We start from the raw sequence: 16283 nt of genomic DNA, 5'->3' as shown, positions 1-16283 counted from the left end.
ACGAGGAGATGCGGAAGGAGGCCGAGTCCCTCCGCCAGCGGGAGGAGGAGGACTTCGGCGACGGCTGGTGCGCCCCCTACCAGAAGTTCCTGTGGGATCTGCTGGAGAAACCTCAGACCTCGCTTGCCGCCCGGGTGAGTTACACTGGACCTCTTGGCCAAGTCATTCTCAGGACTTTAAGTACCGTACCTTCTTATCACTAGAATAGATGATCCTTCAACGTTAAAAATTAAAAAAATGCTTTCCATAATCATTTTCCAGTGCCATCTGTTGAATCCTGGAACGCTTTAACGCGTTCCATAAGTAAGTAAAATTCAAATAAATTTTTAACTTAATTCACTTGAAATATTCATTATTATTATTATTATTAGATTAGATTAGATTAATATAGAATTTGGTCTTATTTTCCACTTTTGGATTCTGGAACTCTTTAACGTGTTCCAGATTTATCTCTAAGAGTTTTTTTTACCTTTCTCATATTAATGTAGCTTCATTTGTTTGTTACAGTCAGACGGTAATGATATCAAAACCTGGAAACTGCTTTGATGAAGTTTTAGGAATAACTTGCATATAATAATCGGGTGTAATAATAGTTTACAGTGTGTGTTTGTGTATCACAGGTAACTCAGAAGTATGAGGAAAAAACTATTGCCATTACATCGCCAAATTTAATTCATTGCTCGTTTCACATCACAATTACCAAATTTGATTCATTGAATACGTCATACGTCGCTGACGTCAGAAACTTCCTAAAACACGTTAATGAATTTGGGTTCAGTTGTAATGAGCCATCCCTTTCTTGCTATTCTTGATTAATTACTTGGAAATCTTTTTTGGCAGTTGGAAGGAAGCATTCACTTCGCGAGTCGAAAAAGGACATGACGCAATACTCAAACAACTCTCGGGTTTACGATGAATTGGATCGAATATCCGCTCTTTCCTTTACTCAGCGTATTTTTTTTTTTTATAGGTTTTTACTCTGAAAATAGTTCTGTGAATGAGAGAACTGGAATAAGGCTTTCAGTAACTCACTTTGCATAATGAGGTGTCCTCCACTTTCATGCTTGGCTCTTCCAGGGTGGATTGGGGAAAGCTTTGTGGGTTTTTGGTGGAGCCTGTAGGGTGGGTCCTCTATAGAGACTGTAGTTAACAGGTGCTACAGGAAGACAGGATCTTCCTGTCTTCCTGTAGCACCTGTCCTTCGATGTTTACTTTAGGTACTGTATTTGACCCTTTAGTTATGCATGGGTCCTCCTGTAAGCACTTTGCTTGCATTGTCATTCCTTAATTATTGGTGGTGTTGCCTCGTCATCTGGGGGCACAGACCCTTAAAAAAGAGGTGTTGGCGATTCTGTATTCAACTGTAGGTGGCGTTGCTCCGTCATCAGAGGGCGTAGACACTTATAAAGGAGGTGGTGGTGATGAATCTGTTAACCTGTAGGTGGTGTTGCTCCGTCATCAGGGGGCGTACACCCTTAAAAGGAATAATGGTGATGATTCTGCATTCAACTGTAGGTGGTATTGCTCCGTCATCAGGGGGCGTAGACCCTTAAAAGAAATGATGGTGATGATTCTGTATTCAACTGTAGGTGGTGTTGCTCAGTCATCAGGGGGCGTAGACCCTTAAAATGAATAATGGTGATGTTTCTGTATTCATCTGTAGGTAGTGTTGCTCCGTCATCAGGGGGCGTAGACCCTTGAAAAGGAGTGGTGGTGATGATTCTGCATCCAACTGTAGTTTGTGTTGCTACAGCCGCGCCTGTTGGTCGTGGTGTTGTAGCGACTGTGGGTGGTGTTCCTGTAACGCGTCATGGTGATGACCCCTGACCTTTCCGACTGCCATTGTCCAGTGTTAACGGGAAACCCAGATGTTGGCAAGAGAAAGCGAGAGTGAGGAGGGGAGGAGAGAAAGGGATTCGGTTATGAGAGAGAGAGAGAGAGAGAAAGAGAGAATGATTGGGGAAAGAAAATCACGTGCCTCCATAAGCTTATGTTGCCCAATTTAGCAAGCCATCGGCGATGTTATCGCTCGTGATCTGTTTGGAGAGAGGGGTCTCGTGTCCCCCTCCCATCCCTTCCCCCATCCTTCCCCTCCCCCTTTCCAACGAGGCTCGATCGGTGCAAACCTACAGCCAAATGACGTCAGGAAAATATTGTCCGATTGGAAACACAAGTACCGGGAGACATTGAAGCTTTGGCTGTTGTTTATGTCCATGATTTTGCGGTAAGAATAGAAAAGAAGAGAGAGTTTGTTTTAAAAGGAACTCGAAATAATAGTCTGATTGATGGTTGGGGTGCTTTTGTTTATTTTTACAGTTTTTTAGGTAACAAAACGGCTTAAATTTTCATTATTGACACGAGATCAATCTAAAATGATTGATGGAGTGCTGCTGTTGTCGTTGATTTTGAAATTTTAAAAGGAACTCGAGGTAATAATGTTATCGGTTGGCCTTTGCATTTTTCAATATTTCAGGTAAAAAAATAAGACTTAAATGTTATTACTGGCGTGAATTCAATCTGAAATGATTGATGGATTGCTATTGTTGTTGTCGTTGAATTTATCACGAGGATTAGGGGTAAAAGAAGACGAAATTCTCAAAAACAGATTCCGAAATACTTCGAAGGGGGAAATCGCCATGAAATTGCCACCTGGTCCCCTTGAGTCTGTTGCCATGGGGATGCCAAAAGTGGATGACACGCCCGTCTTCCTTCCCCCAACTGCCCATCCATCCTCGGCCAGGGGGGCGTGAGCGGGGAGGACCCACTAGTTTCATGGATTCTGTCGTTTGAGTGCTCCAACAAATTGCGAATTCCGTCGCTGATGTCATTGGGTGTTTTCCAAGTCGGTTATTTTGTATTTTTATTTTATTTTTTTATTGTGTTTTGGCGTTAACTGTATTTATCAAATTTGTGGAGTTTGAAGTTTGAAGAGTTGGTCGTTTTCATGTAGTTTGAAGTGGACATTGGTTATGACAGTGAGATGTGTTATATATATATATATATATATTTATATTTATATATATATATATATATATATATATATATATATATATATATATGTATATATTCATATATACATATATATATATATATAAAAATATGTATGTATTATATATACATATATGTATATATATATATATTAAATATATATATATATATATATATATATGTATATATAAAATTTTTCATACATTTTTTCATGCCATTTATACAGTAAAAGAACATAATTCATAACAAACGGATTTTAAATATTTGTTAATTCACGCACTCTTGTCACGACTGTAGGTTCTCGTGTCATGAGTAATCATCAAATTCTCTCTCTCTCTCTCTCTCTCTCTCTCTCTCTCTCTCTCTCTCTCTCTCTCAGGTCTTACTCGTAATTTATGTTCGAAGCAGGCCGTTACCCGGATTAGAAACATGCTTGTGCCAAGTCCAGAGGGCGTGGTGAGGAGAGAGAGAGAGAGAGAGAGAGAGAGCTGTAATTTTCCCTGACATGCTTTTTGGCTTATCGTAGTAGCAAGCGATTATCTGGATCCTGATAACCTTATCTTTGATGTTGGTGGTAAGGGTGGGGGCAGATTAGGTCATTGTCAAAATATTGTTGTTTCTGAAGATATGTTTCCTAATACGTCTGTGTTGTGGTTTAATTGCTTGATTTTCATAAGGATATAGTTTGTTTATTTCTTATATTGCGTGTTTTTTTTCAGTTATTTTTAACAAGTTTTTAACAATTACTGGAGATTGATTCTTTTGTAAGTTGTGAAGGTGTTTTCCTAAAGGTCTTGTGACTTTTTTTTATTTTTTATTGTGTCACGAATACAGGGTGTAACCCTTTTAGGGAGAAGAGTTTTGTTTAATGTTAAAATTCGCCCCCGACAAAATGAAGTTAAGCAAAGCAATGAATATGCGCAAGTACAACACACAACACATATATACAAATAAATGACTTTTCGGATACAAATAAAGATAATATGATTTGATAGAAGGTCGAAATAATCCCAATTCATTTATGGATTTCTGGAGATACTTAATAATCCTTAATAGTTCAGTATAGGTCTCTTCATAGTTGTAATTCTTTCAAAGCCTGATGTGTTGGAGAAGAAAAATAAAGGATATACACTCAATATATATGTATATACATGTATGTATGTATATAATATATATATTATAAATATATAATAGATATACAGTATATTACATATATATATAATATATATACATATATATATATATATATATATATATATATATATATATATATATATATACAGTATAATTTATAATTATATATACATTATATATATACATATATATGTATATATATATATTATATACACACATAAATATAGATAATATATGAAAAGGAGGGAAAAAAAAAGAGAGAGGTTGGATATATGAAAAAGCATTATGAAATTAGCCTAATAGAGAGAGAGAGAGAGAGAGAGAGAGAGAGAGAGAGAGAGAGAGAGAGGCTTTCCACATGCAACACTCACCACCCTTGGTCCTAGTTTTATTCTTTTTCTATTTCGTCCCACCTGCTGATATCTGCCCCTCCCCAACCCATGACAGCATTTTCCTCCATCAGGTAGAGTAGTTTTGGCGGGCGTGGGAGGGGAGGGAGTGTCTGGTTTCTCAAGACTTAGAGCTCTTTCTTTAGCATTGGTCCTTATCCACTTCAGATGGTTTCATTGCTTTGATATCTGGATGGCCTTTGGACACTCCTCAGTACCGGTTGTCATGGAAAGGTGGTTGGTGTCCATCTTTTCTACGAATTTAGGAGAGGAAAGGTGAATTAGAATAAGTGGAAATTAATTTAGAAAGGAATATGAGTCTCTCTCTCTCTCTCTCTCTCTCTCTCTCTCTCTCTCTCTCTCTCTCTCTCTATCTCTCTCTCCATATTTTTTATTGTCGTATCCTAGATAATGGCCTTTATTCGTCCTGCAGTCATTTGTATAAGATGAAAAAAAACATCTGTAATTGGACTTAAGATTTACCAAGGATACTCAAGATTGCTTTAAATTCTTTTTCACCCCTGTAGCTAAAGCTTTCATTCTTCTAATTATACAGCAAATTTTCAGTTCTCCCCATGCAGTCATTCCCAACAAGACCGTACGTAAAAGGGCTTTAATTATCCTCGAATGCACGTGATAGACTTACGCCATTGAGACGCATTTCGAGAATTTTTCGCCAGGCCAAAATGATTTTCCCCACCTTTGTTATATCTGGGTCCATTAACGCCTGAGTGTGCAGTTAGGAGTGAAAAATAAAAAGTTCGAAAGTTGATTAAAGTCATTGTGGGTATAAATAGCAGGTATTTATGTGGGCACGTGTGGCCCCGGGTGTCATTGCGTCATCGCTGATTTGTAATGCTCTTGGACGTCGTGATTCTGTTGACAGATATTTTGTTGTAAACAGCTGCTGATATTTTCATGCTTGTTTATGTACGTATGTATGTACGTATATGGAAGCATTTCAGATAAATACTCATTTTATATATTTGTGTCAGTATGTATGTATATGGATGTAATTAAGACGTTCTCTTTCTCTCTCTCTCTCTCTCTCTCTCTCTCTCTCTCTCTCTCTCTCTCTCTCTCTCAGAACATAACTACTATGTAATTTTATAAGAATATAAACCACCATGATCAAAGCACTCTAGCTCTCTCCCTCTCTCTCTCTCCTTACTCTTTGAAGTCCTCCTTCCTCCTCCTCCTCCTCCTCCTCCTCCTCCTCCTCCTCCTCCTCCTCCTCCTCAACGTCGCTGGAAGCCTCAAGGAACCTCTCGTGAACAAAAGGAAAGCCACCAAGCCGTCTTCTGCTTTTGTTTCTCGAGCGAAAGCACCGGAGGTTGGAGGAGTATTTTCACGGGATCTCGAGGGCGAGGTAGGTTGCCCATGAACGCCCGAGCACCGCACACCAGGCCGAGGAGGAGGTCTTTCATCGTTGCTCGAGTGGTGCGTTCATTTGCCCAGTTATGCTGTCAGAAATGCGCGCCCGTTTTTATAATTTTTTTTTTTTTTTTTGCGGGGATTGTTGCGTTTTCGGTAGGCTTGGTATGTGTGTGGTATTGTGTACGTTTGTGTGTGTGTGCGCGTATGTGTGTGTTTTATTTTGAGCAGTATGTATGTTTGTGTGTGTGCATTTTATTTTGAGTATTGCGTATATTTTATCTTGTTGCGTAGAGAAACGTAATGATGTTATTTTAGAGTCACGTTCATTCGCTTGCTTATGTAGACGTGTTCAGTGTTTTCAGAGCGTTGCGTTCTTTAACGTAGTCCGCTATGCATACGCAGGTTTTAACGCTATGTTATCACGTTCAGTCTTCCTGTTGCGTATAAAGAGTGCGTTATAATACAGTGAATATCGGGGTGCGTTGTATTTAGCGTAAACGAGTTTCGTCAGTTATTCAAGAATGTACATTATACAGTAAATACAAAAGAAAGTTTACACTCACATATGCTCACTCACACGTGTAATATATATAATATACACAGTATATCCCAGTATTTTTACGCGTAGCGTATTTATACCTAGATACCTATGTAAGCATATATCACATACGTGTTTTTACCCGTATGAAGTCTATTTATATTAGATACCTTTATAAATATATATGATTAATTACATTCCTTGTAAGTGTTATCTCAGGGCAAGTTCCCCTACCCCGAGTACCTTACCCCCCCCCCTCAGCAAAATCCTTTCATCTACGAGAGAAGCATTTTGTTACAGCCCATTACGCCTTCATACAGCGATATTTGCAAAGGAACGATGGCTAATGTTATAGCCCATATATCGGTGGCCACTTGGTCTCTTTTGTAGATAGAGAATTCTGCCGATGAAAGATGACAGCATTCCATATGGGTATATATAATCGTTTGGGTACAGAGGGCGTGTGTGCGTATGTCTGTGAGCTTGGAGCTGATACTTTAGTTATTTTACTATTTTACGGTAAAACTGGGAAAAGAGAAATGCCCGAAAATACAAAATGAACACAAACGAAAATCTGACAGATAAAAAATAACATTTTTGCATTTGAGTTTCTGTAATTATACAGAGGGTTTGTGACCTCCTCCTCCTCCTCCTCCTCCTCCTCCTCCTCCTCCTCCTCCTCCTCCTCCTCCTCCTCCTCCTCCTCCTCCTCCTCCTCCTCCTAAAGATACATTTCGGTCGCTGAAGGAGAGACAGACAAAGGAAGAATTATTATGTTATGAATGTCAGTCAACTCCGTTTTTTAATACATGGCGAAATGTCAAAATACTTCCAGAAATAGATATACGTCTTAGTGCTTCTAATATTAAAAGGTTGACATTTAAATTATAGAGTTCTGTTTGTGTGTAAATTCAACAAGTTTTTTTATGATTTCATCATCATCATCATTACCATATGTCATATATTTATCGATAATATTAGGAGGCAATTCTGAATACGAATTCCTTGATGTAATCGAGTTGGCAGTGAAGGCACTAATGCTCTCTCTCTCTCTCTCTCTCTCTCTCTCTCTCTCTCTCTCTCTCTCTCTCTCTCTCTCTCTCTCTCTCTCCATAATCGTTTGATATATTTATGGCATGATTTCTCTGACAGCTCATGCATCTTAGGAGAAACAGGCCGCTCCTACTTCATATGCAGTTTTTTCTTTCTTTTTTTTATTTCTGTTATTAATTTTTTGTTTGTTATTTATAACCCGTTGCAGGAGGAATTTATCCTCCCTGGCCTTTTGGCTTTATAAAGGGAAGATATTGAAAAATAATTTTTAATGTAATTATAAGAGCGGCAATTTCAAGGTCATTATATTTGATTTATCCTTATTTTATCATTGAAAAGCAACAGGAAAATTTGGATAAATAATTTTTTCTGATCAATGATTATTAAATAATAAACGGATGAAAATAATTGTTAATGCAATTATAAGATTAGCAATTTCAATGTCATTATATTTTATCGTTTTTACGTTACTGGAAAGCAGCAAGAAAATATGGAAAAATAATTTTTCTGATCAAGAATTATTAAAAAATAAACTAATGGAAACCTTTTTAAAATCGTATCCTTTCATCCATCATTATAAAATGATAATATCAAACGCGAAAAACGAACGAAAATGAAAGCACATGAACGATCATTTGTGATATGATACTTGTTACATTTAACATGAATTCGTCTTTCTCCGACCGTTATCAAATTCATATCTTTCATGAATGATAATTTTTGGGTGTGCCTCGGGTGGCCAGGAGGCCCCCTTCTCGAGTTGGACGATCTAGGTCAAGGTGGATGCGCCAGTTTGGACGTTGTGAAAATGCATGTTTGTGTGTCCTGACAATAAACATGTAAATGCTTACGTTTATGCAGTACAATCTCGCCAGTACATTTAAATGTGTATTTGAAGTTCTTTCTGTGAAAATGCATGTTTATGTGACCTTGAAGTAAACATGTAAATACTGGTATTTATACAGTACAGACATGCCAGTACAGGTAAATATACATTTGAGGTTCTTTCTTCCTAAGGTGGGTGCGCAAGTTTGGCCCATTGAGAAAATGTATGTTTGTATGTCCATGCAATAAACATGTAAATGCTTACATTTATGCAATACAAACATGCCAGTACAAGTAAATGTGTCATAGAGATTCTGTCTTCCTCTCCTTGTTTCAGCCTTTTTAAAGTAATGGAATCGTGAATGAATGAAAAAACCGTGTATTTTCATGAAATATATGTATTTTCATTGTGCATAAGTATGTGTAGCTCACTAACGTGTACAGATGTATACATAATTACGTGTTATGTTTATTCAGATTTATGCATTAACAGATACAGAAACCATGCTTGTTTATTTTCAAATTCCAGTTCTGATTAGTGCTCAGGACAACTTTAGTCATGAGAGAGAGAGAGAGAGAGAGAGAGAGAGAGAGAGAGAGAGAGAGAGAGAGAGAGAGAGAGAGAGAGATAATGATTAAATGTGACAGATCTCATGTGTTATTTTGCGTTCCATCCCCCCGTCCTCTCTCTCTCTCTCTCTCTCTCTCTGAATATAACCACTATGTTATACTATAAGAGTGGAACCACCATGGTCAAAGGTCAAAGTACACTCTCTCTCTCTGTCTCTCTCTCTCTGAATATAACCACTATGATATACTATAAGAGTGGAACCACCATGGTCAAAGGTCAAAGTACACTCTCTCTCTGTCTCTCTCTCTCTCTGAATATAACCACTATGTTATACTATAAGAGTGGAACCACCATGGTCAAAGGTCAAAGTACACTCTCTCTCTCTCTCTCTCTCTCTGAATATAACCACTATGTTATACTATAAGAGTGGAACCACCATGGTCAAAGGTCATAGTACACTCTCTCTCTCTCTCTCTCTCTCTCTCTCTCTCTCTCTCTCTGCAAAGGGCCCAATTGACATTGGAGATCAGTATCTGTCGTTTATCCGATGAGGCTTTGGGAACTTGGCGCCCATCCACATGGAAAACATCCACTTAGGAAGATCGGCTGAAAGGGGAGTTGACGGCTGATGTTCCTCGGGGGAATCCAGTAGATCTGTGTACCCCTGGGGAATTCATATATCATGATTATTGAGTGGGTCATGGAATCGTAGAGGATGGTCCTAGGATTGATGTGGGAGGGTGTTGGGGGTGGGAGAGGCGGCCATTTTGGTGGCTAGACATTGGAGCGAGAGTGGATGCAAAGTTATTTGGATTTTTTGGAGTCGATTTAGACTTACAGGTGTAAGTGTTTTTTTTTTCCTTATCTTTCAAAGGTGAAGTAATAAAAAGCGCCCCTATATAATTTTAAAGTCTCTTTTGAAGGGGAGAAATGAAAGGGCTAAGAATATTCGTTGAATGGAAATGCTCTCCAAGAGAAAATTATATATTTAGCTTGTCACCTCTCTAGTCTTCCTGTAAGTAAGTGCCGTCAGTGTACCTCGTGTGGTGCACTGTAGGCATTACTAAGAGTCGTTTCCAGTGTCTCCTCCCCCCCCCCCAGCTTCACCAAGTTTTTAACCTTTTAAACCTTTTATTTTGCCTCTGTTCCCAATTCCTTCCTTCCATCTTGATGTCCAACTCCTCTTTTTCACCAACAGCACTGAAAATGCCCCAGTGCGTGGCCTTACAGCCAAATTTCCCATAAGACAAAATCAAATCAAACCTTTCAAGTATTGTTTAAGAGATTGTGTTCCCCAATTTAAACAGAAGTCATTCGGTTTTGTGACCTGGTAAACCTCGAAGTTGGTATTTGATTGAATTGGGAATAATGGTTTTCCTTGTCCATCATATTAAGGAGCCCTATTGGTTGTTGGTTCTGACAGCTGATAAGAGCTTGAGTTCGACATGTCCAAGTAGCATGTCATAGTCAGAACCTTTACGAGGTCGGAAGTATGATTTATGTTAGTGCATTTTAAGGAGGTTGAAAAATGTCGACTTTTGTACTGGTAATTTTTCATTGCACAGTCTGATTTCAGCCATCTTTATGTTATTAAAGAATAAGGCTTGAAATTGACCATGAATGATTGTGAATACTATTATATGAAACGGTGGGAATTTATAATTTTCTGAAGTATTAGTCGAGGGAAAAACTGGTTTGGAAGTTGACAGGCAAAGATTTAGGAAAGGCTAACACTTGTTTTCCCAGATATTCTATTCGGTTTCTAAGGCTTTGAGGCCTTTTTTGGTGGTAGTAAAAGAGAGCGTAGCTGGTGTTCAGCTGTTTTGAATTATTTGAATAATGAAGTTAGTCACAAAATCCTCAAATACATACCTACATAAATCAAAGAAATTTTACGGTGACTAAATAGATTTGAAGATTACCTAAATAAACAGAGAAATTCCTTTGCGGTGAATCATTGACTTACCCATTCCTTGTAGTCTCACCAACACCCCTCTGCAAAACAATAACAATAACAGTAATAATTACGACAACTTAATTACCTTTCTTTGTCTTCTCATCTCTCGTTATTGTTTTGCGATATGCAAAAGGGTCTTGTCCCAAGCGATTTGAAATAGATTAGCGTTCCGTGGTGCTGCAGATGTCTGGTTGCAGATAATTCCCTTTCTTCTCTTCTGCTTCGTGTGAAATTGAACGAGGGAGATTCCATTCGAAATTGAACGTAATTAAAACCACGTGGATGCGTTCGCCATTGGCGGGCGTTATTGGTTGTGGTTTCGTTCCTTTTAAATAACAATTTGCCCTCGCGTCTCGTCTCGAGCTTGGAACCGTTGGCCGTTTTGGGGTTGGGGGTGTGGAGGACGGAGGAGGGAGGGGGGGTTGGTGTTCTAATTGCTGCCCTGACAAAGAACAAAACTAATAGTCTTCTGTGATCAGAAACAGTTACTCGACATAGATGAGATGATCATGGAATGCTTCCACACGCTCACACACACACACACACACACACACACACACACCATGCTTGTAACTAAATGAATGTGTGTGTGCTTATTTTCTCTGGAAGCATTACGCTCTTATCTAAGCATAAGCCCAGATAAACCAACAAAATATTGTTGGAAGAAAAAGATTAGGATTGTGAGCAGGAAATTTGAAATGGGGAAAATCTTTTTTTTTTTTTCTCTCTCTCTTTTTTGAAGGCTGCCGTTTCCCTTATATATTCACATTAAATGTGATATATATCATTCTTGTTCCATATTGTTTTTAAGAGGACGACAATCTGTCATTAAGTTGATCTATTTAGGTTTTAACTTTTTTGTTTTTGAGTTTTGTAGATTTTCCCTTTTTTTATGTATGTAGACATAAAAAAAATTGCGGAAAGTTTACATATATACAAACCTGGATTATATTCGCGGTCTAAACAGACGGTGTATACATGTTATGTATTTTATAATAAACCATTTCGGACTAGATCCTGAAACAAACAAACAAACAAACACTGTATATTCATGATACGTATTCCCTATTAAACAGTTTCAAACTAAATGCATAAACAAACATAAGTGACTACATGAATGTATCCATACGCCGCAGTTCTACAGAATATGCCTTAGGCTGTAGCAGAAGTTGGCGCCTTCCATATCTCATTATATTAAAAGGAAAAAAAAAACTTTCAGTCCTCCTATCGCTTTGTCATGATGGCTATGAAAGAAACATGTTCCTTCCATTTCGCCTGGATATATATAGGGGGCGCATCCCCCCTACACCCCCCTTTTGCTGTTGTAGTAGTGATTTATTTACTCACGTCTCTCTCTCTCTCTCTCTCTCTCTCTCTCTCTCTCTCTCTCTCTCTCTCTCTCTCGGAAAGTCGTGTTTTTTCCTTTTTCGGAAATAGCATGTACTGCCTTCTCTCTCTCTCTCTCTCTCTCTCTCTCTCTCTCTCTCTCTCTCTCTCTCTCTTTGAGAGTTGCCTCTCTTCCTCCTTTTGAAAGAGCATACTCTCTCTCTCTCTCTCTCTCTCTCTCTCTCTCTCTCTCTCTCTCTCTCTCTCTCTCTCTCTCTCTCTCTCTCTCTCTCTCTGAGAGTCGCCTTCCATCCTCCTTCGGAAATAGCGTTTTGGCTGATACTTGCTTAATCTTCCCACCACGATCTTCTCTTTCCAGTCTCTTCTCTTCCCACCTCGGAAAGGGCATTGTTGGAAAACTATATTGTCACTGAATACTGTGCACTGTTTAACTCCTTTTCTCTCTGCTCTCTGGCGTATCTCTTCCCAAACCATTCTCATGTAGTTTTCTTCCTGCCGAGTTTTCCTTCTCAGACCATTGTAGTCTAGTCTTCTTCCCATTGGGAGGAAGTGTGTTGGGGAGGTGGGGGAGACCATCCCTTTCTTCCCACTTCGCCAAGACCATTTTCCGGAGAGAGCAGAAGGCGTATAGCCGCTGAATATTTACGAGGTCTCATTGGAGACTTTTATCATCCGGGGCTGACGTCGCTTCACTGAAGCACAAACGCACTGTCCCAAGGTTAGAGTACCCCCAAAAAAAAAAAAAAAGTCTTATGGTATATATAGGACACGCAGGACGCTTAGGGACTGTTTCGGACGACGCAGGATCCGGAGGAAAATAAAATGCCGAAGGAATGGCGCGCCTCGAAATGCGGGAAAAGATGGTGCCACATTTTGACCTTGGTGTTTCTGTGCTTTGGGGTTTGGGTTCTGTCTCTTGTGTTCAGAGCCAGGACTCCGTTGGTGTGTGGGGTCGTTTTTAATTTTTTCTTTTCATTTAAAGGTCTTGAAGAAATTTGGCTGGGATTAATCAGTTCATTGACATATAATATATTTGTTTTCAGTGACATGAAGACATGTCATTTCTGAATGGGTCCAAGAATTTTAATTCGTGTCTCTCCTCTGTGGGCTGCGAAACTCTATATAGTCAGTTATATGTTATAATAATTATGCACAGTATTATATATTACACTAAAAATATATATATATAACTTTCCTTATGAACAAAACCCTGAAAAAACTGACATTCTTTCCCAAATCTCCTACACCTCCTCTTCTTCTTCTCGATCATTTCCAAACGAAAATATAATAATGATTTTACCGTAAGCCCCTCGAGAGATGAGCGCCTCTTATTAGCATTATCCCTATGTAACCTCGACTTGTAGGGGAATGATAACATGCCAATACCCAATCAAATCTAAGAGGATTGGGGGAGGCGGCCGAATCTCTAGGAATGTAAAGGAAGAGGGGGAGGGGGGGAAAAGGAGGGGGAAGGGAGGGGGTGGCCCTTACAGAGAGAGAGAGATATGTGAAGGGATTTAATACTCCTCCCCCCAAGTACATTCCCATTCCTCTCCTTCCCTTCGATCTGGGGATTTGAATCCTTAAACCCCCCCTCTCTCTCTCTCTCTCTCTCTCTCTCTCTCTCTCTCTCTCTCTCTCTCTCTCTCTCTCTCTCTCTCTCTCGGATATCCTCTTATGTATTTGGTTGTAGGATTTCGTGAATGCCCTCGAATATGGGCTGTTTATTTTTTCCTTGATAAAATGGAGTGCGTCGTCAAAATAAATCCTTCTTAGGCTAGGATTGTCACAAAGGATAGGATGTTTCAAGTAAGGGATATTTTTCAATTGAAATTCTGGACCAGAAGTGAATTTATGACGCTAAAGTAGGAGTACTTTTGTATGCCAGTTGTGGCGCATTGAGGAGGCTGTCTTAAGGAGATGGCGAAAAACACGATCTGCAAAATTTAGTAGAAATTTGCCTGAGAGTTCTTCATAATTTTTTATGAAAATAATTTCTGTAAAACAATTTCTATAAAAAATAGATAAGGTTAGGGTTATAAACTTTAGTTATTCATATACTTTAGCACTGATTTTTTTCCATAACATATGAATATCTCCGTTTAATTTATCTTGCTCTGTTAAAAGTGACATGGTAAAACTCCGTGATATTTTTTCCTCGTACGGGGAATCTCAATCTGTCAGAGAGAATCCGTCTTAGAAGACATAACGCTATTTGGCAGGTTTTACTACAAGGGAAAAGACGCTATATCTTCCTCGTTCAGACGAAGTTTTGTTTATTGAGCTGTCTCAATAGTGATGTTTATTGCTCTAAACTTTGTTTCATAAGAAAATTAATTTATTTCTAGTTTTTATTTATGCAAATTATCGATCTAAGTAACTTTCTGTAATGTATATAATATATATGTCTATGTATATATATATATATATATATATATATATATATATATATATATATATATATATATATACAGTACATATATGTATATATATATATATATATATATATATATATATCTGTGTGTATGTACAGAAACATATATATATATATATATATATATATATGGGGTGATAAAGACATACAGCCACTGACTCCGTACTATCCTATCTTATCCTTTTTAGGATTTCCTCCAGAGTTTTGGAAGGATACTAGGCGCGTCTCCGAACATCGCCGCGGCTGTATATTTTTTCCCTCCTCCTATTTCTTTGCAACTCTGCAACTTTAAATGCGATGAATTCTCCCTCCTTCCGGACTTTGGGAATTCTCGAAGGAATTTTACGGCTCCCGCGTTCATAGATTTTGTTTCTTTGGGACGTAGTAAAGAGACCGGATGGTTTTCGGCTTGCGCGATTGGTGTGTTATTTCTTTTATTTTATTTTTTTTTTTTTTTTGTTTAAAACATAAATATATTAGTTTAGTGACTCCCTCTTCCATTGTGTATGTTCGTGTGTATATATATATATATATATATATATATATATATATATATATATATATATATATATATATATATATATATATATATATATATATATATTTATATATATATGTGTGTATTTATTATAGTTAGGATTTATGAAAAGATACTATTTTGTTGTTAAGAGAGATATAAGTGTAAGGCTAAATCCCATAAATTATATATATATACAATTTATTATATATACTATAAATATTATTTATGATTTGTGAAAAGATGCTATTTTGATGTTAGGACTGACATAATCCTCCGCCCATTAAATTTTTATTTATTCAAAATAATGCTCCAGTATTTTTTTTTTCTACGTTTCCCCAGTTCTTACCATTTTCCCTTTTTCAAGAAACAGATGAATTGCGCTATTTGGAATAAAGTCCGATTCATTAATTCCTTTTGTTATTTTATCAAGTTGCTCGTCAGGTCTACTTTACTATCAGGAAAATACAAAAACTTTATTTCTTTATGAACTTTTTTTTCCGTAAAGTTTCCTTTTATAACACTTACTTTTTTCCTCGCCCTTCCAAAATCTAGAGTTTCATTTTCTTCTTAACTCCAGCAACTTGAATTAAGTTTCCTTCTCACTAAACCACTTGAACATTTCTTCGTCAACAAAGCAACGGGAGTTTAATTTTCTATTCCAGTGCAGCCGTATTTATTTGCCCTAATTTCAGCACAAATTCCCCTTCTCAGGTTCCCATGTATGGCGAGTTATTCATTTACCTTTTATTCATTTATCTTTTATTTTCGCAACCCCTTCCTATCGTCGTGTAGTCTTCGAACCCATTTACATAGTGGTTACGCCCCTCTTCCGTCTCCAACCCCCTCCCCTATCCCCCTTCCCCTCTCCAACCCCCCCGGCACCGAGGCAGTTCCTCACCACCACCACCAACCCTTCCTCCTCCAACGTGTGAATTTTTCATGGCGCTCCACATACCATGACGTTTCCCGCTCATGACAGGGTCTTGGTATTACCTCTCTGACCCAGGTACGCCAGTATTTGCATTTTCTCTCTCTCTCTCTCTCTCTCTCTCTCTCTCTCTCTCTCTCTCTCTCTCTCTCTCTCTCTCTCTGTGCTATTTTCTGGTGTTTGATTTCCAGCAAGAGAAGTACGTTATGAATATTGAACATG

General features: G+C 38.1%; 1 protein-coding gene across 14 annotated transcripts in view; it reads left to right on the top strand.

Annotated features, from left to right (window-relative positions):
- Shab (Shaker cognate b) overlaps positions 1–16283 on the top strand; it is a 469591-nt gene that overhangs the window by 360762 nt on the left and 92546 nt on the right. For all 14 annotated transcript variants that reach the window (XM_067090474.1, XM_067090483.1, XM_067090478.1 and 11 more), the window contains one exon: positions 1–134. This exon is cut by the window's left edge and continues 667 nt beyond it. In XM_067090474.1, the coding sequence (XP_066946575.1) occupies positions 1–134 (134 nt within the window). The remainder of the gene's footprint in view (positions 135–16283) is intronic.

This window comes from Macrobrachium rosenbergii, chromosome 47 (genome assembly GCF_040412425.1).
Source record: "Macrobrachium rosenbergii isolate ZJJX-2024 chromosome 47, ASM4041242v1, whole genome shotgun sequence".
NCBI lineage: Eukaryota > Metazoa > Arthropoda > Malacostraca > Decapoda > Palaemonidae > Macrobrachium > Macrobrachium rosenbergii.
This window is presented reverse-complemented; position numbering and strand designations above follow the sequence as displayed.